At 36.7% G+C, this 24,734-nt stretch overlaps 1 protein-coding gene across 8 annotated transcripts; it reads right to left on the bottom strand.

The window, feature by feature from the left end:
• Positions 1 to 7,289: 7,289 nt before the first annotated feature.
• Positions 7,290 to 24,078, bottom strand: LOC130160635 (sorting nexin-14-like). Of its 8 annotated transcripts, none has more exons than XM_056363257.1 (30): positions 23,886 to 24,078; positions 23,530 to 23,679; positions 22,213 to 22,333; positions 21,943 to 22,022; positions 20,888 to 20,966; positions 20,713 to 20,756; positions 20,525 to 20,612; positions 19,970 to 20,054; positions 19,398 to 19,554; positions 19,206 to 19,281; positions 18,844 to 18,888; positions 18,659 to 18,739; positions 18,405 to 18,519; positions 17,924 to 18,079; positions 17,124 to 17,248; positions 16,772 to 16,830; positions 16,527 to 16,553; positions 15,965 to 16,097; positions 15,181 to 15,367; positions 14,987 to 15,073; positions 14,787 to 14,887; positions 14,176 to 14,287; positions 13,606 to 13,646; positions 13,081 to 13,200; positions 12,294 to 12,417; positions 11,498 to 11,662; positions 10,570 to 10,665; positions 9,467 to 9,558; positions 8,699 to 8,755; positions 7,290 to 7,452 (listed from the first exon to the last, which is right to left on the bottom strand). In XM_056363257.1, the coding sequence occupies exons 2-30, from the start codon at positions 23,664 to 23,666 to the stop codon at positions 7,423 to 7,425; spliced, it is 2,820 nt and encodes a 939-aa protein (XP_056219232.1). In that variant the 5' UTR covers positions 23,667 to 23,679; positions 23,886 to 24,078; the 3' UTR covers positions 7,290 to 7,422. The 8 variants fall into 8 exon arrangements, with proteins under 8 accessions (XP_056219232.1, XP_056219236.1, XP_056219234.1 ...); XM_056363261.1 differs by having other exon boundaries at positions 7,290 to 7,449; XM_056363259.1 differs by having other exon boundaries at positions 14,987 to 15,070.
• Between the last annotated feature and the right edge of the window lie 656 nt (positions 24,079 to 24,734).

Raw genomic sequence — 24,734 nt, 5'->3', positions numbered from 1 at the left:
TCTGTGAGTCACAGCAGCTTTTACCCCCTAAACGCTGATTCAGGTCAAGTCGGCTCGTTGTGTCCCAGCACCAGCAGCAACCAGTGACAGGATGGAGGGTTTTAATGCCTCATCCAGCAGCTTCAAGCTCTAGTTAAGTATTGTTTATATGTCTGTGGTATTTTGAAACCCTGTTGTGGAGGCCAGTTCCTCATCAGCCGGTTGAATGTTTTTTTCCGACAGTTGTTTTCTTTGCCATTTCATTCAGGTTTGGTTACTAAGTCTGAATTTGGCAGAAACACAGGAAGTATTTGACAAACACCTTCAAACTGTCCCAGCTCATACTGGAAGTGAAACATGAGTTCACTCCAGCAGCGTCCAGCAGACTCTCTCTCTCTCTCTCCTCCGTCCGTGGCATCCACAGAGTCTTTACCCCTCGGTGAAACCCCCGTGTCGAGTGAACAAGGCCTCCTCTGTGAGAGGGATCTCCCCAACAATGTCTGCTGCGTGTTAATGCTCCGGAACTCCTTATTTAGTCGCTTCAGTGAGCCACGACGCAGCTGGCAGCGGCCGGCGCCGCCATCAGCTGCCAACTGCATGAGAACGGCCACATTATCACTGACTGGAAACTGTTCTCGCTCCGCTCTCAGGACTTCTGAGAAGAGAGGAGGACACACAGTTGGCAGCCGTCACATGTAGAAATCAGGCTGAGTCAGGACACAATTTTTAATTTTTTTGTTTTTTACAGACCTGTTTTATATTGAATTATAAGTTTAACCACAGTTTTATCCTGAGTTTAAAATAATAGGTTTGGTTATAAATCTCTCACTAACAGAAAATGTATCTCTAACTCTAAATCCCTATACTCTCATACAAGGGAGAGGCCTGGCCTGGAGTTTGGCTGAATATTATGAGAAATGAATTGAAGAGTCTTTCCCAGAAACAACTTCTCTGTTGCTCTGGACCTCACTGCTCTCACCGGAATATGTTCTACCACAGAAATAGTTCTTATGAAAACTGTTGGCAGTGGGTTCTGTTAATGGACAGAACAAACTACAGATCAAATAACACAGAGCTCACAGTGGACCACATCCTCAGTACAGTTGGAAGCAATTAGCTGATTTGAATCTATTCCTTCAGTTTAAAGAGTCATTGCCATTCACTGTGTAGCTGGTTCATTTTTTTTCCTAAACCAAGTGAACGCATCACCACTCAGATTTGTCAGTAAGTCAATGTTATTTTTATTTTTAAACAGATGAATCATCTTTAAAGTTTCCACTGGGTAAAAGAAAGACATTGTTCCTTAACAGATTCTGTGAAGTCAGTTTTCTTGATCATTTAAGGAAGCTGACGTATTCCTTTGCTGATCACTCTTGTTTTGGTTTGTTTTACAGTTTTTCCACTGATACAGTTTCTAACAACTTGAAGCTTCAAAATTGACAGGTAAGATGTTAACGGTGGTGGAGGAAGTACCAACACTCCAGATTCAAATACTCCATTACAAGTGTGTGAAACTTCTCGTTCGGCAGTAAAATATCCTTCCTCCAACAGTCGAAAGACAAGCGCTTGGTTTATTGGCGACTCTAACAGACTTTTTATGACTTACTATAGTATGATGTTTTTTTATGATTATTTTTATGCTTAACTATACAATGACGTCTTTATGCTTTACTATCAGTGACGTTTTTATTACTTTTTATGCCTCACTATACTGTGTCATTTTATGACTTTCTTTGCCTTCTTATACTATGATTTATGTGATAGCTTTTCTAAGTAATGTGTTAATATTTTCATTGGCTCTGAAAGAACACACAGGAGACAGCGTTCACTGCGATGGCATCAATAAATATATATCTTTATTTGTGCATTAATAAACATTGGAATGTAGAGATGTTCACAGAAGTGTTGGAAATTGTTGAGTATTGCACGTCCATCATCCAGGATGGGGATGTAGTGTTGACTTCACATGAAGGTCGTCTCCTTCGCTCCCTGCTGAAAAACATCATATTATGCCATATTACTATACTATGACATTTTTTAAACTTTTTTATGCCTTACTACACTATGATGTTTTTTTTACTTTTTATGCCTTACTATACTATGACGCTTTTTTTACTTTTTATGCCTTACTATACTATGACGTTTTTTTTTTTACTTTTTATGCCTTACTATACTATGACTTTTTAAAAACTTTTTTATGCCTTACTATACTATGACGTTTTTTTTACTTTTTATGTCTTACTATACTATGACATTTTTTAAACTTTTTTATGCCTTACTACACTATGATGTTTTTTTTACTTTTTATGCCTTACTATACTATGACGTTTTTTTTACTTTTTATGCCTTACTATACTATGACGTTTTTTTACCTTTTTATGTCTTACTATACTATGATGTTTTTTTTACTTTTTATGCCTTACTATACTATGACTTTTTTAAAACTTTTTTATGCCTTTCTATACTATGACGTTTTTTTGACTTTTTTATACCTTACTATACTATGACTTTTTAAAAACTTTTTTATGCCTTACTATACTGACATTTTTTTGACTTTTGTATGCCTTACTATACTATGACGTTTTTTTGACTTTTTATGCCTTACTATACTATGACTTTTTTAAAACTTTTTTATGCCTTACTATACTATGACTTTTTTTACAACTTTTTTATGCCTTACTATACTATGACGTTTTTTTGACTTTTTTATGCCTTACTATACTATGACTTTTTTAAAACTTTTTTATGCCTTACTATACTATGACTTTTTTAAAACTTTTTTATGCCTTACTATACTATGACTTTTTTTACAACTTTTTTATGCCTTACTATATTATGATGTTTTGTGACGTTTTTATGCCTTACTATACTATGTCTTTTTTTACAACTTTTTTATGCCTTACTATATTATGAGGTTTTTTTGACTTTTTATGCCTTACTATGATTTTTTTTTCGAGTTTTTATGCCTTACTATACTATGACTTTTTTTTTTACTTTTTATGCCTTACTATACTATGACGTTTTTTTGACTTTTTTATGCCTTACTACACTATGACGTTTTTTTGACTTTTTTATGCCTTACTATACTATGACTTTTTTTTACTTTTTTATGCCTTACTATACTATGTTTTGTTGACTTTTTTATGCCTTACTATACTATGACGTTTTTTTTACTTTTTTATGCCTTACTGTACTATGACGTTTTTTTGACTTTTTATGCCTAACTATACTATGACTTTTAAAAACTTTTTAATGCCTTACTATACTATGATTTTTTTTTCGACTTTTTATGCCTTACTATACTATGACGTTTTTTTGACGTTTTTATGCCTTACTATACTATGACGTTTTTTTGACTTTTTATGCCTTACTATACTATGATGTTTTTTTGACTTTTTATGCCTTACTATACTATGACTTTTTTAAAACTTTTTTATGCCTTACTATACTATGACTTTTTTAAAACTTTTTTATGCCTTACTGTACTATGACATTTTTTTTTACTTTTTATGCCTTACTATACTATGACGTTTTTTTTTACATTTTATGCCTTACTATACTATGACTTTTTTTTTACATTTTATGCCTTACTATACTATGACTTTTATAAAAACATTTTTATGCCTTACTATACTATGACATTTTTTTGACTTTTTTTATGCCTTACTATACTATGACGTTTTTTTTACTTTTTATGCCTTACTATACTATGACGTTTTTTTGACTTTTTTATGCCTTACTACACTATGACGTTTTTTTGACTTTTTTATGCCTTACTATACTATGACTTTTTTTTACTTTTTTATGCCTTACTATACTATGTTTTGTTGACTTTTTTATGCCTTACTATACTATGACGTTTTTTTTACTTTTTTATGCCTTACTGTACTATGACGTTTTTTTGACTTTTTATGCCTAACTATACTATGACTTTAAAAAACTTTTTAATGCCTCACTATACTATGATTTTTTTTCGACTTTTTATGCCTTACTATACTATGACTTTTTAAAAACTTTTTTATGCCTTACTATACGATGACGTTTTTTTTTACTTTTTATGCCTTACTATACTATGAGGTTTTTTTGACTTTTTTATGCCTTACTATACTATGACTTTTTTAAAACTTTTTTTATGCCTTACTATACTATGACTTTTTTAAAACTTTTTTATGCCTTACTGTACTATGACATTTTTTTTTACTTTTTATGCCTTACTATACTATGACGTTTTTTTTACTTTTTTTATGCCTTACTATACTATGACTTTTTTTTTACATTTTATGCCTTACTATACTATGACTTTTTTAAAAACATTTTTATGCCTTACTATACTATGACATTTTTTTGACTTTTTTATGCCTTACTATACTATGACGTTTTTTTGACTTTTTATGCCTTACTATACTATGACTTTTTTAAAACTTTTTTATGCCTTACTATACTATGACGTTTTTTTGACTTTTTATGCCTTACTATACTATGACTTTTTAAAAACTTTTTTATGCCTTACTATACTATGACATTTTTTTGACTTTTTTATGCCTTACTTTACTATGATGTTTTTTTTACTTTTTATGCCTTACTATACTATGACTTTTTAAAAACTTTTTTATGCCTTACTATACTATGACGTTTTTTTGACTTTTTATGCCTTACTATACTATGACTTTTTAAAAACTTTTTTATGCCTTACTATACTATGACATTTTTTTGACTTTTTTATGCCTTACTTTACTATGATGTTTTTTTTACTTTTTATGCCTTACTATATTATGACTTTTTAAAAACTTTTTTATGCCTTACTATACTATGACATTTTTTTGACTTTTTTATGCCTTACTTTACTATGACTTTTTTTTACTTTTTTATGCCTTACTATACTATGTTTTGTTGACTTTTTTATGCCTTACTATACTATGACGTTTTTTTTACTTTTTTATGCCTTACTGTACTATGACGTTTTTTTGACTTTTTATGCCTAACTATACTATGACTTTAAAAAACTTTTTAATGCCTCACTATACTATGATTTTTTTTCGACTTTTTATGCCTTACTATACTATGACTTTTTAAAAACTTTTTTATGCCTTACTATACGATGACGTTTTTTTTTACTTTTTATGCCTTACTATACTATGAGGTTTTTTTGACTTTTTTATGCCTTACTATATTATGACTTTTTAAAAACTTTTTTATGCCTTACTATACTATGACTTTTTTAAAACTTTTTTATGCCTTACTGTACTATGACATTTTTTTTTACTTTTTATGCCTTACTATACTATGACGTTTTTTTTTACATTTTATGCCTTACTATACTATGACTTTTTTTTTACATTTTATGCCTTACTATACTATGACTTTTATAAAAACATTTTTATGCCTTACTATACTATGACATTTTTTTGACTTTTTTTATGCCTTACTATACTATGACGTTTTTTTGACTTTTTATGCCTTACTATACTATGACTTTTTTAAAACTTTTTTATGCCTTACTGTACTATGACGTTTTTTTGACTTTTTATGCCTTACTATACTATGACTTTTTAAAAACTTTTTTATGCCTTACTATACTATGACATTTTTTTGACTTTTTTATGCCTTACTTTACTATGATGTTTTTTTTACTTTTTATGCCTTACTATACTATGACTTTTTAAAAACTTTTTTATGCCTTACTATACTATGACGTTTTTTTGACTTTTTATGCCTTACTATACTATGACTTTTTAAAAACTTTTTTATGCCTTACTATACTATGACATTTTTTTGACTTTTTTATGCCTTACTTTACTATGATGTTTTTTTTACTTTTTATGCCTTACTATATTATGACTTTTTAAAAACTTTTTTATGCCTTACTATACTGACGTTTTTTTTTTTACTTTTTTTATGCCTTACTATACTATGACTTTTTAAAAACTTTTTTATGCCTTACTATACTATGTTTTTTTGACATTTTATGCCTTACTATACTATGACGTTATTTTTTACTTTTTTATGCCTTACTATACTATGATTTTTTTTTTTACTTTTTATGCCTTACTATACTATGATTTTTTTTTTTACTTTTTATGCCTTACTATACGATGACTTTTTCAAAACTTTTTTATGCCTTACTATACTATGTTTTTTTGACTTTTTTATGCCTTACTATACTATGACGTTTTTTTTACTTTTTTTATGCCTTACTATACTATGTTTTTTTGACATTTTATGCCTTACTATACTATGACGTTTTTTTGACTTTTTTATGCCTTACTATACTATGACTTTTTTAAAACTTTTTTTATGCCTTACTATACTATGACTTTTTTAAAACTTTTTTATGCCTTACTGTACTATGACATTTTTTTTTACTTTTTATGCCTTACTATACTATGACGTTTTTTTTTACATTTTATGCCTTACTATACTATGACTTTTTTTTTTACATTTTATGCCTTACTATACTATGACTTTTATAAAAACATTTTTATGCCTTACTATACTATGACATTTTTTTGACTTTTTATGCCTTACTATACTATGACTTTTTTAAAACTTTTTTATGCCTTACTGTACTATGACGTTTTTTTGACTTTTTATGCCTTACTATACTATGACTTTTTAAAAACTTTTTTATGCCTTACTATACTATGACATTTTTTTGACTTTTTTATGCCTTACTATACTATGATTTTTTTTTTTACTTTTTATGCCTTACTATACTATGACTTTTTAAAAACTTTTTTATGCCTTACTATACTATGACGTTTTTTTTACTTTTTTATGCCTTACTATACTATGACTTTTTTAAAACTTTTTTATGCCTTTCTATACTGACATTTTTTTGACTTTTTATGCCTTACTATACTTTGACCTTTTTTTTTTACTTTTTATGCCTTACTATACTTTGACCTTTTTTAAAAACTTTTTTATGCCTTACTATACTATGACTTTTTTTTTACATTTTATGCCTTACTATACTATGACTTTTATAAAAACATTTTTATGCCTTACTATACTATGACTTTTTTTCTAACTTTTTTATGCCTCACTATACTATGATGTTTTTTTGACATTTTATGCCTTTCTATACTATGACTTTTATAAAAACATTTTTATGCCTTACTATACTATGACTTTTTTTCTAACTTTTTTATGCCTCACTATACTATATTTTTTTGACTTTTTATGCCTTACTACAACGTTTTTATGACTTAGTACTATGACATTTTTTTTACTTTTTATGCCTTATATAGTATGACGTTTTTGTGTTAATATTTTCATTGGCTCTGAAAGAAAACACAGGAGACAGCTTTCACTGCGGTGACATCAATAAATATATATCTTTATTTGTGCATTAATAAACATTGGAATGTAGAGGTGTTTCCAGAGGTGTTGGAAATCGTTGTGTATTGCACGTCGATCGTCCAGGATGTGGATTCAGTGTTGACTTCACATGAAGGTCGTCTCCTTCACTCCCTGCTGAGAAACATAAAACACCTGAATTAAACCAGACACTCACATTCTGTTTTTTGCTTTTGTTCATCTGAAGATGAGCAGCTGAGTGCCAGATTTAAAAAAAAAAAACAAAACCTAGATTTGTAAAATCAAACTCACAGTCATGTACAGAACAAACTGGAACTAGGTCGGACCACACTTCACCACTCACTGCTTTTGTTTCTGTCACTGAAGTTAGCTCTGTACAGACAAGCTAATGTTCTGTTGTCCGTTAAACAAGGCGTCAGCTGATAATCAGATCCAATACACGACATTTTTCTAATAATCAGAATCCTTATTTTGTCTGATCTGATTGCAGATTAATTAAATAAATAAAATCATGCCGCCCTCTGAGAGGTTACTGCTCGTAGTTTGGCTCAGCGGCAACACACAAAAACTTACAGCAGAGCTATGAGCTAAAGGGAAATTCATCAGCTCTGCAGGAGTTTATCACAAACTAATATTTAAAGCAAATTAAAAGTTTAACTTGAACTAAAGGTTAATCAAAGTTATTAAAATCGATCCTGTGAGAAAATGTCTGTACAAAATAATAATTCATCCAGTAGTTGTTGAGATTTAGCCACTGAGTCACCACAGTGACACATCACACAGTGATTAAAAATTAAAAGTTTTGGTTTTAGGGGCAAAGAAGTGCTTTGAACAACAGCTGGGTGTGGTGAGTGTTTGCAGCTCACTCCAATCACACCCAGGTTTCTAAAACCGTCGTCATCAACTCTGTTGTTACCATGACATCCCAAACTGGTTTTTACATTTCTTTAAAATAGCACATCAGTCAGTGAGTTTTACAGGCTTCTATTCTTTAAGCTAAGCTAAGCTAACCACACTCTCACTCCAGCTCAGTAGTGAACATCGTAAATTCTCAAATAGCAGGAAGGGCCTTTATATGCCTCAACTGGAGAGAGAAACACGTCTGATTTATATTATGTTCAATCATGTTTTAAGAAGAATTTTATACAGACAAATGTATTTACTCCCCCTCTCATGAAAAAGGCTTTCCAGAGAACAGAACATGTCCCTTTGCTGTGAAACACTGGGGGGAATTGATACTGACAATATGAGGAATCTCCTACATCAGGTCCTGTTTTAGTCTCCTGTTTATTTCCATCTGCTCTGACTGTGTAAGAATTCATGGTACACAGTCTCAAACATCACAGTGAGCTGTGTCTCCTCCTGTAACGTTTCTTTACATTCTCCACTGTCACTTGTTTACCTTGCTGAGTTCAGGAAACAGCTCCTGCACCGCGATGTCCAGCAGGACGTACGTCATCTGAGGACACAGAGACAAAATCACAAACCACTGCTGTTAGAGAGGAAAGTGTTGGTTTTATTCTACCTGCCACGTCTTATTTGACCTTAACGTTATGTTGTTCTCGCAGCCATATCACATCTAATTGTCCTACTTTACTCTAGGAGCTTTTAGTTTCCTACCTCTGATGCACATAAACATTCATGTGTATCTGAGTCTATATAAAAGTGTTTCTGTATATATGTGAATGTTTTGTGCATATATATCTTTTATGTTTATCGATTCTTTAGTTTGAACACAAATAAATAATAATAATAATAATAATAATAGTTCTTGTTCAGTCTTCTAACATTTTAGGACTTTTATTTTGTTGAATTTTATTTTGTAGAAAAAGGTTATCACAAAAATCCAACAGGAACTCAAAGATTTTCAAACAATACCAAGCAGCTCTGCCTCAGGAAGTCTGGTTTATTTTAACAATGTTATTATAATGAGTCCTTTTTATTAAATAATTGTATCTGTGTCTCAGTCTCAGACATTACAACATGATAGAAATAGAGAAACAGAAGAACTGCACCAATCAACAGTCAACACCTGAGACAAGTACACACATGTATTAAAACCACTGGATACCTGAAGTACAGGATGTTTGTCAGGTTGAATCGAAAGAATAATAAAGCTTCACCAAACTGACATTTACTGCAGCTCTGTTGTTTCCTATTGTCTCTTTACCTGCTTGTTGAGGAGCGGCTGCTGGAAACCGTCAAAGAGCAGCCGGATACCTTCGTACTTCGCCTCCTCGCCGATGCACTTTCCCACAAAGTCTGACACAAACAAACAAACACACACACATCTTCAATTTAATTAAGTTTTGTAACGTGGCTTTGAGCTGTTGGCAGAGTGTCCTGAGTATAAGAAAGAGGATGGTATTAGTGGTAGTAATAATAGGTGACAGCCTTGTCCAGTGTTTTAACGTATAACACACCCAAAATGAATTAGTGGGATATTTTTATCTGTGCTGAAATCTCACCATTACACCTTTTTATTGATGTTTTGATGCTTTTCACGGATGTTTTTTGGGATGTAAATCATTTGATGTGTCCTGTGGTCACCTGTATGCAGCAGCCTCTATGATTTATCTATAATGTCTGTTCAGTCCATGTTCCAACCTACTTGTCTGGAATTTGTCTATGATAACAGAAACAAGAAGTGTGTGTGAAGTAGTGAAACTAGAGCCTCACTTTTTCTGATAAACACAGGGCTGCACCTGGAATCAGCTCCGGTGTTAAAGCTGAAGTGAAACAACCTTTTTTCTCTTATCACAACTGTATTTTATTAAACAACATAAGTCAGGAATCAGCTCATTGTTTTAAACATCTTTATCCTGGTTAAATCTCCATTAACTAAATATTTTTTTTTATATTAAAAAGAAGCTCTAAGGAACTTTTAGCTCAAAGATTTGGTTTTCTGAGATATTTACTGTAAAGTTTAGTCTCATCACTCTCAGCAGACAGACAGTGCGAGAGCATCTGGGGAACACAGTGCAGCATTTAGCAGCTGAAGAGACAGATAATGTTTTCAAGAGTTGGTAGAGACCAAACACAGAGCGAAAAGAGGGAATATTAGATCACAAACGAAACTCTAATGGGATAGTAAGTTGCTCTGTTTCCATCATATTTACTACATCACCTGCAGAGTGTGATAATATGTCAGTAAAACATGAGCTGAACAAAAAATCCATTAATGTTGCTTTTAAACTGCATTAGGACAGAAAACCTCCAAAGCAATCTGACGGACACGGCTCTTATAATGGAAGGAAAACTGATCAAACCGACCTGGTAAATACTTCATCATCTCCTCGAACGTCTGCTTGGCTCTGACTTGTTTGTCGTCGGTGGTTCGCTCCTCGCCGTCCTCACAGAACACAGCGTCTGCAGGAAGAAACAACGACATGAAGAGAACAGAAAAATAAAGTTTGATCCGTCAGAGCTTCTCCTCCCTGTGACTTCGTGTCTCTGTCCTTCTGTCTGTCTCCATCAGTCAGTGACAGAGGAGAGGGAAACTGTCTCTACCAACTTTTTCATTTACTGAATTCTGATCAAGAAATTCTAAACTGTCCTTCAGATCTGGAAAAAAATATGGGAGGAACTGGAGTTTTGTTTCATTGGAGCCGATGTAGAGCAGCCAAATACACTTTGGTGACACTGAACAACCTTAGTTGGAAGAAGTTCTTTCACTAAAAGTAGAAATACTGGATGTAAAATATATTCACAAGAGGGTGTTCCACATTCAAGTACACTTACATATTTATAACACTTATAACATAGTGTTTTATTAATGCTGATTCCTTATGCCTTGGCAAATGTGGCTTTAATCTAAAAATGTATTATATCTTGATATGTTTAGAGCATAAAATCTGAATCTGAAAACTGTATCTTTTAAATAAAAGTGTCTTTTTTACATTTACGTGTGAAGAAAAGTGAAGCAGCATAAAAATAAAGAGACCTTAGAGATGTTACCTGAGTGCTGTGCTGCAATAAATGTACTTATTATTATACAATAATAACAAAAGCTTAGTGGCCCCTCGTGCCATGATTTATTTAAGAGTAAAATATCTTTACATCAGGAGTCTGAGCCACTGACAAAGAAACGTTAGCTGAAGTCTGTTTTCCCTGTCATGGTGGTTGGAATTATATCAGCAGGAAGAAAATGGACCTTAACTCTTTAACACAAACACGTCTTTAGTAAGAAGCAGTTTCCCACCTCTGAGCTGTGTGATGAGGGACACCATGCGGTGCTCCTGGAGGATCTGCTGCAGTTTGGACTGCATGTACTGGTCCATGTAGGCCTCGAACGTGTTCTTGAACAGGATTCTCCCGGCGGCCAGAATGTGATGCAGCCAGTCGGGCATGTGGAACACCACTCGACCTGTCAATCAAAACATCTGCATCTGAGGATGGAGCGCTTTGCTGTGAGCAATCAGCTCCCAGGAAGCTGTTTTTGAGAAGAATATTGAATTTCTCACGTACAGCTGTAAAATGACTCTCAGATTCTGGGTGTTTTTTCATAAGGAAAAAAACAGGATGAAAGTAAAAATCTTCCCAGTGAAGTTGAATGATTTACAGATGTGATGATTGAGGACGTCATTAAGACATCTGACACCTTTCAGTTTATGACTGCGGAAATGGAAACATCTGGAGAGTGAGAGCAGGTGCAGCTCTCACTCTTCATCCTGTGTCATTATCAAACCTCATGTTAGTAATTTCATTTGACTTTAAAAGCACATATAAAACACGGTGACAGCTGAATGGAACCTGATCGTCACCTGGTCATCTGAGTATAAATGCATCATTTTTTGCTCCTCCCTAGTGAAGCTATGTCAGTTAACAGTCTGTGTTTGCTGTAATAACGTCTGTCCCCTGTGATAACGGCAGCTGCTCCTCGGAAATGAAACAGAAATGAACTCGTACAACACAGTAAGAGGAGAGAGGTGTTACAAACTGACAAGCTGTTGCATGTTTAGTTGAGTTTTATTAAACGCACCATCACCATCACTTACCGACGTACATCATGTAGTCATACATGCCATGAACAGTGAGCAGCTCCATGAAGTAGTTGGGGTTGGCTCTCCTCTCCGAACTCTCTGACAGGTTTGCGTTGTTCTTGAACAGGCTGCTGAAGAGCTGCAGGTGAAAATGAATCATCAGGAATAAAGTAAAAAGAAAATAAAGAATCACACGACACCAGATGTGAATTATTCATCTACAGGGTCTGATCACGTCTAACGTCGAGAGAACAACTGAAGATGTAGCAAGAATTTAACTGGTAATTCTGTTTTAAAGATTAAGGCTGGAGTGCTTCTTTATTTTAGTACTATCAACAAATCCCATGAAAACCCAAACCAACTATGTGTCTGACTTCTCCACTCTTAATAATTAAAACCACATCATTGCTCTACAGTGTGTGTTCATGGTGAAGTTAGTATCAGTGCAACAGTGACCTCAGAAGAAAAACTTCTACCAGGCTGTGATACTTTACTATATAAAGAAAAACATACTGTATTATTATTTTCTCCCAGCCATCCACCCCCTTTATTGTGCTAACAAGACACACAGGCGACAACCCTTCATTTATCCAAACTGTCTCCATGGAGACAGTTAAGCTTAATCATGAAAACAAACATGACTTTTTCTTTCCTGGGAAAAGAGGATGTTCCTTTTCCTCTCAGATCTGAGCAAATGGAACTTTTCATTCTCTGGAGATCAACAGCAACGTTGCCAATAACAAAACCTCTGCTCTGGTTTCAGCAGGAGAGAGACGTTTACTGAGCCTGGTGTTTATTTCACCTTCTTGTTGTTCTCTGCCGTGGGGCTGAGGATGGTCAGCTCCGGCCGGCTGGGTTTGGGTTTGGGCGACTCGCAGGAGTTGAAGAACGACTGGATGAAAGGCTCCAGGTTCTGTCCTCTCTGGAAAACACAGTTTCACAGTGTTTAATACCACCTTCATCATCATCATCATCATCATCATCATCACCTTGTTGAACTAGCTACAGCACTAACACCTGGTGTGTGTCGGCAAACTGAAGAGTGAAATAGAGACACCTTAACACCACTTAACCATCGTGGCCAGATTCCAGCCTTAGTGATGAATCTCTAACAGGCAGAATAATAACGCACAGATGCTGGAAATATATCTATTTATTTAGTTTCTTTCTAAGATTTAAATGAGAAGGTAAAGTTCAGTAAATCTGAAGCAGCAGCAGGAAGCCTGTTAGCTCAGTATGAAGACTGGAAACAGGAGAGTAGACTTTAAATCTACATGGAGGTAAGGAAGGACAAATAAATCATCTTTACAACAGAGTTTCAGCTCACCTCCTTTATCAGCTTCCCTGGTACAGACTTGAAAATTTTCCCTGTGAAACAAAAACTCTAATTAGTTAGTAAATAACACTGGAAATATGAAGGAAAAGTGAAAGTACTGATCACTGAAGAAAAGGCAGAAGGACGTGAACAAAGAAAGAGGTCAGAGGTCAGAGAGGCCTGGCCAGCTAAAGGCCAGTTCAAAGACACTATGACCTGATGGAAAATGTGTCAGGAAGGAAAATATATTTATTCTGTGGCAGCACGTCTGGGTGACATGATTGTAATCATTGTACACAATATTCATAACAACGTTTTCTTACAGCAGGGCAAAGGAAATAGATGCAAAGTCACATGTAGAATAATTTAACTGAAAATCAAGTAACTAGAGACCAAAACAAAAGCATGAATGACTGACTGTATTAGTTTTAAATTGAGGTTTTCCTTATGGAATGATAACATGATGAATTTATATCATCACAATTAATGTGTTTTCCCTTAAATCTGACTGAAGACATCTTACATCTCTGTAGTAAGACTCGTGCTCTCCAGCTCCTGGAGGGAATATATATTGCTACTTACCAAGGTTGACATCAGGCAGCATCCTGTCCAGGAACTGAGACTCCATGCTATGAGGAGACAGGAAGTCTGCCAGCAGCTGACTGTTACTGAGCTCTGGATGCTGCAGGAGCCTCTGGACACAAACACAAACACCAGGAGCTTTAGTTGTTTAACTGATGTTCTTCCTCAGAATACAAGCTTCAACATCTGCCACCAGGCCACGTACAAACAGAAAAACCTCCTGTATGCATCTACACAATGAGTGAGAATAAATAAGAAATTCTTATTTCCTCTAATCATGAGACAATTTTGATTTGTAAGGGAAACTTTTACATGTGTAAACATTGAAACGTTGTTACTTGATTTTAAATGTTCATAATTAAAGTAAACACCCTTGACTCAGTCATTTAATATCTCCCTAACAATGTTTTGTTTTACTGCCCTCTGGTGCCAATATACAAATGTATAAAGCACTAAAGTTAAATTCAGTTAATGAGACCTCACACATCTCTGCGAAGTCTAAAAACAATCAGACTTCACACCAAAGAGCCATTAAACAGCAAAAACTAGAAAAAAATACACTGTAATTATTAACTCCAATAGATATTCATGTTAGTGTCCAGGTGGAATACCTGCAAATATTCCTCAAACTCTTCCCTTTTTGATGAGAGGAATTCATAATTCTTTGGTCCGATGATTCTTTTGGATGGAAGCTGTGCATCTGCAAATGTGCCTGGAAAGAAAACATTTAATATGAGACACAGTTTGGAGACGCATGATGGAGCTTTAATATAAAGGGAACATCACCAACAAAAAGCAGCTAAAACTTTACCGTGGAATTCAGTGAGTTTGGATTCTAGTACGTAGAACTCCATGTATCTTCTGTAGACCGACCACTTCTCAGTTTCATGACCGACTACTAAGAACAAAAGAGAATCGCAACATGGTCACGTGCTGATCAGGGATCAGATGAGCTGCAGCACGGCTGTTAATTAGACAGACGACGGCGCAGACCGAAGCTCTCACCTTCCTTCCTATCGTTGCGTTCCACATCGATGCAGAAGACGGGGATCCTCTCCCTCTTGACCTCGTCGTCATAGATGTCGATGTAGGGGATGGTGATGATCCAGGCCGACAGGTTCCTCTGGGTGCCCGGTGTGCCGGCCGGCTCGGCGGGGGAATCGTCCTCCATCACGACGGTGGCCTCCTCCACCTGCAGCAACAAGAAGAGCCAAACAGGAACAAATGACACTGTCAGACTCATAAATGAATTCAGGCAAATATTTAAGATACGATATTACCTGAAGTGTGTGGGGGTTACTTTGGAACAACTGATTTTAAAGAAAATAAATCACAGTCTAATTAAAATCTTACAGTTCCTGCTAAACCACATTCACATGGAAAAAATATGTCATCAAGAAACAGATCCATCATGATCCTGTGTATTTTTGTTTATGTTTTAAATACAGTACATGTGCATATTTTTGTAGGACTGGATGACACAGTTGTTAATGGAAAAATGGACTGATTGAAAGAAGGAATAAATGAGTGCGGAGGCACGAAGAGCAGCCGAAGTGTCGCTGATTCTCATCACAGCTTGATGTTTTCAGAGCACAGAAGCAGCTGTCTAACAAAGAGGCGACTAATCAATCCATTTTCACAAAGGTCATTTGTGATCAGAAATATTTTCTTATTAATTGTTATTTCTTTAAAAAAAATTAAAGTGAAAATCTTAATTGTATTGTCTTAGAGAAATTTCTACTGAGCACAAACCAAGGGTCGTAACATCATCGCCGAGTCTCTCACTCACCAAATCGTCGTCAATCTCGTTCATGGCGCTCGGCGGCAGCATGGCACCCTCCATGGTCGTGCTCTTGAACACACCTTTGATTTTGTTGCCGATTCTGCTGATGCCGAACGACTCCCCTCGCTTTGACGTGTTTCTAGAAGAGAACAGAGAAAACGAACTCAGACTTTTTTTCCTGTCACATGCTTCTATCTTCACGTCTCTGCTATTAACTGCTCTGAAACGGTTCCCTCTTCCTCTGCTCTGTTGCTGGTCCTTGAAGATAAATATTCATCTATCACATTTGTAAAAATCACCTGACATAGCCTTTCACTCTGCACCATGTGACAAATGAAACGCTGCATCAGGTGTGCAGCACACGTGCAGTAAAACAGGACGGCTGTGACAACTTCAGGCCTTTTTCATCCACCGGCCGCAGCAGCGCGTCGCTCCTGAAAGCTCTTGTGTAATTTGCAACCAAGCTGTTTCTCTTTGACACTGCATGCCAGCATGCATCATAATGCATTCTGCTCTTTGCATCCAGCAGACTCTGTGCAGACAGGTGACATGCCGAACACCTACTTACCTGTTTTCTTCCAAACTGAAGCTATTTCTGGAATAAGACGCACAAGCAGCTAATGACGGTTTGGACAAAACTCGTACAATAAAATGAACTGTCATTATGAATGAATCAAAACCTCACTATGACTATGAAATGAGCCGGTTCACCTTACTGTTCAATAATTATGGCGCTGATCATATAATGTGCATCAATAAGATCTCAATTCATTTTTAAATTTCTGTTTTCTGTGATTTCCACGTGAAACAAACCTGTTGATTCTTGAGTTCCTCGTCAGAGACTCGGCTCCTCTCAGCAGGTGCCTGAAGTACTGAACACAGAGAGGAGACAGTCAGTGCAGTCCTGGCCTCAGTGTACCTCTAATGTTTTATAACATGACTCACTAGTAGCTAATGTGATGTAGTTAAAAGCAAAATATTGCAATGTAATGTCGTGAAGTAGAATCACTAGATGGAAATATTCCAGTATCTGAAACAAGTACAAATATAAATATGCTTTGTTACCTTTCAACACTGACAAATACTCTAAGTCTATATTTTGAATACACAGTCACTCAGTGTCTTCATTCCTACTCTCAGTTACTTGTGAAAGCAAAGCTCTTACTTCATCGCTGTGGCAGAACATGGGGGTGAAGACTCTCTCCAGCAGAGACAGCACATGTTCGTACGCCTCAAACAGGCAGCGCATGGTCTGCAGCTTCACCACACCACCGTACGGACCTTTAGCAACTGAGAGGGAGGACACAGGGAGCTTAAATCAAACCGCTCTCTGTGTAGAAAGATGGATCGTTTATGGTGGAAACAAACAGGAAGGAAACTACACGGGTTTGTACACAAGCAGCGCTGCGTTCTAAATTGTTTATAGAAGAACTTAACACCAGGCTGAAAGCAACGTATCACTGTCCTGTCTGTTTGACCTCTGACCACAACCAGCGGTGATGTCACAATGTCCTGGAGTACACCTGTACATCACTGCAGCCAGGTGAGTAGTGAAATCACTGGAGGTCAGCAAAAGTTAAGTCCTTCTTTAATTATCCCACAAGTCCAGTGAACACTTTCTCTACAGATCCACTTTTGGTTTTGTAGGTTGTATGTTTTTGATGGCAATGCAAGAATGATAATATCAAAAGTGTTCAGTAAATTAGCATTAATCATAATTATTAATTAGTCTATAAATACAGAGATATTCACTTCAACTGCTTCAGGATCATCAAACCGTCGTGGAAGAGACACATCTACAAAAACCTTCATCACCTCAGTGTTTTAAGAGATTCTGACTGTCTTCAGTGAACTGTGAAAAACACATTAAGGCTGAGTTATGACGTCGTGAGTCCACAGCTGCTCTGCTTTAAAGCCAAAAAAAGAGGAAAGCCCAGCACCATGGTGACGGTCGTATCGTCTTACTGTTCTTTATCTCCTCCACGATGAACGGGTCGAAGCTGATCTTGTCGATGCTTTCGTCCAGGCAGTAGGTCTCGTAGATGTGCAGCACCTCGCCGTGCAGACGCTGCAGCTCGGAGTCACTCAGCTCCGGACTCAGGATCTTATCGTTGAACTCCTCTGGAGGAAAAACTCAACATATCACCTTTCTATCCCAGAGTTACTCTCACGGTTTTTCATCAGTGCAAAGAAACGCATGTCAGGTTTGTTTCCAATAACTATGGAGAAATTACTCTTCGGGATAAGAAACTGGATGGATTCATAGATGAACCAGTTAGTGGTTACTTGGAAACACAGAGGTCCGGCGGGTTATCCAACTACTTAACTTTGATTGCAACAGGCTTTCAAAGCTAGTAATTATTTAAAGATAATCTAGGTTACCAAGCCATTAATAAATGATTAAATGTGCAGCAAGATTTTCTGCATGTGTGACGGTTGTTCTCACCCACAGCGAGGCAGAACTGCAGCACATGCACAGCTCCTTCCTGCTTCAGGAAGTTTATGAAGCGAAAGAGGAGATCCTGCTGATTCCTGATCTCCCTCAGCTCCATCTTCAGCACCTGCCAAGCGGAGACAGACGTCTAGTTGTGCACATCACAGAAGAAATAAAAGACGACACACAGATCCACAGAATAGGAAGTGGCTGGTTGGACTAAATTAAATCTGTGAAGTCTCGTCCTCCCTCACAGAGATACTCACCGACGGCTTTTTGTTGCTGACGTCGGCGAACTTCTGTAAAAATGGAACCAGGGAAGACGGAGGTTCTGTGGCTGGTTCTGGCTGCAGATGCAGGAGATATTTAAATGAGCAAAGTAATGAGATGATTTAGAAGTTGATTTATCTGAACGTACATGACTCAGATATAAGGAAACAGTCTCACTTACTGGAGTGTCATCAACGAATATGAGCACCATGAGGTTCACAGTATCCTGGACAACAAAGAGAAACAACAGGTTCTCTTACAGTCCTGATTTAATTGCATTAAAATGTCTAAATAATTAACATCAAGTTATTTTCTTGAGTTACTTCCCTGTGTAGCACCAGGCTATTTTATGCAGCTAGGAGGCGTTATTAGAGCTGTAACATCACCACTTTAATGGCCAGATGAAGTGTTTCTCCACCTGTCTGTGGTTTCATTTGGTGAAGCCAAACACTCTCCACTAATTTCAAGTTTTACAGGATTAAAAGAAGAATACGAGCAGCTCATTCGTTAAACTGTCAACACACATAGTCCTGTTCTACTCACAGGGTCAGCCATGAAGTCCATGGTTGGTAGGATGACAGATCCGGCCATCACCTCCCGCAGCAACAGAGCCAGAGACCTGAGCCAAGACAAAAACCACTGGTTACAACTTTAACATTTAAGGAGACAGATCTTCCCAAATTCAAAGTCCAGCCTGAGAAGGAGGTTGGTCAGTCTCTGTTTGTGTCTCCCTACCTGCAGTCTGTGGCTTTGGGAGGCATGACGTAGGGAAACAGCATCTCAGTCAGCTTCCTCAGGTAAAACAGCTCGTCTTTCCGGCTGCGCAGAGCAGTGTGAAGTTCGGGGCCGTATTCATCCAGAGCTGCCTGCTGTAAACCCTCCACACTGTTCACTGCAGACACACACACACACACACACAATATAACATCACAACACAGTGGATATTAAACCCAGCATCACACAACTTGGCTTAAAGAACATATGAACACCTCCTGCCAGTTCTCACAGGTTTGTTGTGTTTGATAACTGGTGTAAGACGACGTAACAACCTGACAAATAAAATCAGACCACACACACGAGGTGGAAACACATTTTCACTTATCAATTTGGCTGCATCATCAAAGGTCACTCATTTTTATCGTTGTACAGATGTTAACCGTTTCAGTTCTAGTTGAGTGGAGAGAAAACTGTCACCATTTCCAGATTTATAGCTAAACTGTCAGCAGTCAAACCTGAAGTTAAAATTAAAAAGAGAAACAATTAATATTAATATATGCAAGAATGTGAAAGTGAATATATGTACTTACCTTTTTCTCGAGCTTTTTCAATAATTTCAATGTGCTTCATTGCAGCTTTCATCACTTTGTCTGCAAACACAGCGGGGATGTCGACCTGCCAAAAAGATGTCCCGAATCAGTGAAACGCACAAAAGAAATAACAAGTAAACTGCGACTGAGAACACTTCACAGTTAGCCTGCGACCAAAGTTTCATCATGAATGAACAAACATCAACAGAAGATGGTAAACTCAGTGCTGTAAGTAAAAACGTACTGATTTAGAATGTGTTTTGTTTGCACCTAAATCTGCATGATTGTGAGACTTTACAACCTCCTGGTGTTTGCAGCATAATTGGATATGAGCGGACCAGAGCCGTGTGCAGGAGAGTGAGAGAACCATGAAATTGTTTTCCGGTGACACAATAACCTGCATTTGAGTTTTCTGACCTTCTGTGTAAATTAGTCTTTGAAAAACCATCATGAAAAACCAGGATTGCTGCAACAACATCAAGTCTTTTACGAGAGCACATCAAGCTAAACATCTGCTAACTGCTCCATCTTTGCTGAAGAGTGATTAAGCGTCACCTTCTGAGCTCGGCGGACGAGCACTGAAGCGAAGAAGCGAAAGGTCATCCTCAGTTCGTCAACACATGCTTCATCATCTGTGATGTCCCTGAAAACCAGAGGAGGAAGTTTAAAAACAAACTCCTACATAAGTCTGTAAAAATCCACCTTCTTCAGACGATAAAACACTCTGGGATTTCTCTTCATACCTGTACCAGGGGTAGACAAAGTTCTCCAGCACTAACTCGAACACCTGCAGGATGGGGACAGAACAGGTCAGATCAGATCAGAAGGTTGAGTCGATGTTTTTCAGAGTTTTGTCAGAATGTCAGAGACATTTTTTCTGTATAAAAACCGCTGACGTTGAACCATCCATCGACCTACCTCTGCTACTGAAGCGTCCACTTTTGAATTAACCTTCAGCTCCAACCATGGCTGGTAATTTTCAAGGAGCAGCGTCGGCCTGCAAAGAACAAAATATTTGTGCATGTTCTTAGTGCCTGTTTCTTGAATGAACACTTGAAAAACACAGTGATCATACGCAACACCAGAGTGGAATCCACTCCAGGTAAAGTCCAAACACTAGTGACTGCTGTCAGAGGCTGAAAGGAGGTTATTCAATAAAAACCTCTACAGTCAACAAACAAGATTTGTGATGGCTTAAAGAACCCCTTGTGTTTTGTTTTGCTTTCTGTTTTTAGTAATTGTATTTTGCCCGTTTTCAGTTCCTTCATCCTGTTTGTCTGTGAGGGGGAACTTCACTTTGAACTGCCTCTGGGTCTGGAGTCATTGATGCTGTGTGTGTCTGTAAGTCATCCATTATTTATGACATTAAACAACACAGATAAAGTGACTTTACCAGAAGCCCATCATCATTAATAATGGCTTGGGTAGAAATGTATCTGTCCTCAGCAGCACTGTTTAACAATATCCACTAGGTGGCAAACTAGTGCAGAATGTACTTGTGCTTTTGAAATGTCAATAACATGAAAAAATAATTTAAAGAAAGGAATCATATCATTCATTATCACAATTATCTTTGATTATGGAAAAGTGGTAGAAGAAGAACTTGATTAAAAGTATGAAAACAACTATTTAAAAATACTCCATCACAACTGAAGGTCCTGCATTCAGAATCTTCATTACGTAAAAGCGCAGATCAAAACATACTGAAGGTATCATAAATAAACATTTTCATTATCTAGCAAAAAGGTGTATTGAGACAACGTTATATTATTTAATTATAATTACTGATTCATTAATGTGTGAGCAATGTTTTACAGTTAAAGTTGGTTGAGACAGAGCTGATTTAAGTACTTTATATTCTGCTACAACACATCGGCGTATGTAAAGTCTTTATCAGCCAAGTAACTAGTAACTATAGCTGCCAAATTAACAAAGAGGAGTTGACCAGCAACATTATCTGCTTGTGAACGTACCGGTGACGTTTGCACTTGACCTTCCCACACACAGCACAGCTGTTGCCCAGAGGAAACAGCTCCTGCTCCTGCTGCTGCTGCTGGAGGAGAAAATATAAATCATTAGTTTCCTTTAGTGTTAAATCGAACACTATAAAATATCATCAGCTATTTTCTCAGCTGCCACTTAATCACTGGAAACATCTCCATGTAAGCAAACAACACACTCCTCCACAGAGCGACCCTCATATAAATAAAACTCAACTTTAACACATGCAAGTTACAACCTACTTTGCTTCTTGGCTTTATGGTGAAGAGGATGTTTGGGAGAAGAGACTCTGGTCCGAGGGAGCAGTAGAAAGTGATGACACCAGCCAGGAAAGACCAGAAGACCATCAGGATGTGGATATACCTGGAGGCAGATTACACAGCATTAAAAGTGACCTAATAACAGTGCTCAAATACAATGCAAAGAAACATTAATCAGCATTTAATCTTTGGCTCCTCCTTGTGGTCACTGTGTTTGTATTGCACCCATGACCATACCCCTGGTGCCTTGAGTTATACAAGTAAAAATGCACAGACATTTCAGCTACGCCTTCTTCAGCATGCAACAGTCCTTCAGTTTCATGGTTGAGTCCTTTTTAAGTTTCACTTACAGCTGACATCAATCATTCACATTCTTTAATTTCATTATCTAACATGTTATTTTGTACCGTGAATTGTTGCTGTTATTGAGAAATCAGTTTATTTGTCAAGTAAGCAGTGTACTAAACAATGACAATTTCCAGGGTGTTTTTTGAATGCACATGGATACTGATTTAACCCTGGATTGATTATTGAACAAGGCTCCCAGGCGCTAACCCAGGGACTCTGGGGACTGTAGGTTGGAGCCTCAGATTGAGGCGACTGATACTGTTTTTTAATGGGATGTCAATCAAAAAAATACAAAGAGAATCAAAACAGCACAAAGTGACGTAAAACAACCACTAAGAGACACAGAAGTACCACAAGGGAATACAAAATGACCATAAAGTGACTTAAAATACTAGACTTGAAATACTAGAGGCATAACATGACCACAATGTGACATAAAACATCCTTAAATAGACACAAAATGAGCACAAAGAGATGCAACGTGACCATATAGTGACGTAAATCAATTGCACAGAGACAAGAGACTACTACAAGGGGATGCAACATGACCACACAGTGACATAACACAACCACAAAGTGATGTAAGCAGCCACAAAGGTGTAAAACAACTACAATGACTTTCTCCTATATAGGGAAGCTTCTACATGTCTGTGCTCAGGGCCTCGGTGTGTCAGTCTGTCCATGGACTAAATAGTGAATTCAACTTGAAACATAACTGTTAATTAATCAGATTTAAAGAATGCATGCAGGTGACTAATGACAGCCTTTAATCTAAACGTGAGAGTCCAGATTAAACACAAACAACAACACTGGGTGAAACAGATAAACAGCTCTGCTCTGATCAGGTATCAGCAGCAGGTCACACTCCTCCAGACATCACATGACCCACCACCCAGTGTTTCAGCTGATAATCTGACACTCCCCAGCTCACTTTATCGTTTAACATGTTACCTGTTGAGCAGCACGGTCAGAGAGAGCATGCACAGCAGCAGGAAGCAGAAGACCGGGTACTGCCGTCCAACTTCTCTCAGCACGTCGATCTTCAGTCCCCGCTTCAAATCCTCCACATACGTTAAAATACCTGCCATCCTTTCAGCGGAGCTGTGGGCGGGGGAAACACATTTCATACAAGTTAACACTAAACGGGCACGTTTTGGTCTGTTTAAAGCATTAAAAACCTACATATAGTGAAGTTACCCGTCTGAAAATCAAGTTTAAACCATGTCGAAGTTAGCTAACCCGAGTCGTTTTAGCTAGGTTAACGGTTAACGTTAGTTTTCAGGTCAGCGGTTAACGCTTTAACTTACAGCGACAAGACTATCGACGAGCTTCTTCATATAATAAAACACATCTTATCCATAGGTGAAGTCTTCGGCTGGTGGCCAGACCAGTCCTTAATTCAAGTTACTTTCTTCAATTGCGAAAGTTTTTACTTCATGTTTTCCATTTTTTGAAAGTCCCGACCGACTTCCTTGACAGATGGAATGTTTTCTAATCCACCCGGGTTGCCAGATCTGTCGACGGAAACAAGTAATAGCGACTTGTTAACGGCCTTAAAAATAAAAGGTTTGTTTGTAAAGACGAAAACCTTCTTCTACTCTTGAAACCAAATTTAATGGGATTACATGGCAAACAATAGTAGGTTAATCAGATTGAGTTTGCAAGCGCACAATGTAATCACCCATTATTTTGAAATAGATAAAACGAATAGGTTCTTTTTCATGAAGAACTGTCTTATTTAACTCTACAAAACAGGGTTAATATCAGAAAAAAATATTTTAGAAAAATAGCAGCACAATTTCCCAGAGCCCAGAGTAACATCTTCAGACATTGGTTTTATTTCGATAAACACATAGTTCGAAAAATATTCAAGGTTTGGTACAAAAAATAAAGAATAACACAAAACATATTACTACTGGAAAAGCTGCACCTAGAAAAAATTATTTTTATGACATTTTAGCTTGAAATTTGACTTGATCTATTACCAAAACAGTTGGTAGTTTATATTCTATCAGTCAGCTAATGACTTCACCTCTATTTTAGTGTAATCTCAAATTGTTTTTAAATTTTTTTTTTGAATATTTTAATATATTGATTTAAGATTTATTTATATTAATCAAAACAATTTAAAGTATTTGAAAGTTAACTTTTCCTCT

This window comes from Seriola aureovittata, chromosome 19 (genome assembly GCF_021018895.1).
Source record: "Seriola aureovittata isolate HTS-2021-v1 ecotype China chromosome 19, ASM2101889v1, whole genome shotgun sequence".
NCBI classification, from domain to species: domain Eukaryota; kingdom Metazoa; phylum Chordata; class Actinopteri; order Carangiformes; family Carangidae; genus Seriola; species Seriola aureovittata.
Note: the sequence above shows the minus strand (reverse complement) of the source record. Positions and strands in the feature narration are given on the sequence as shown.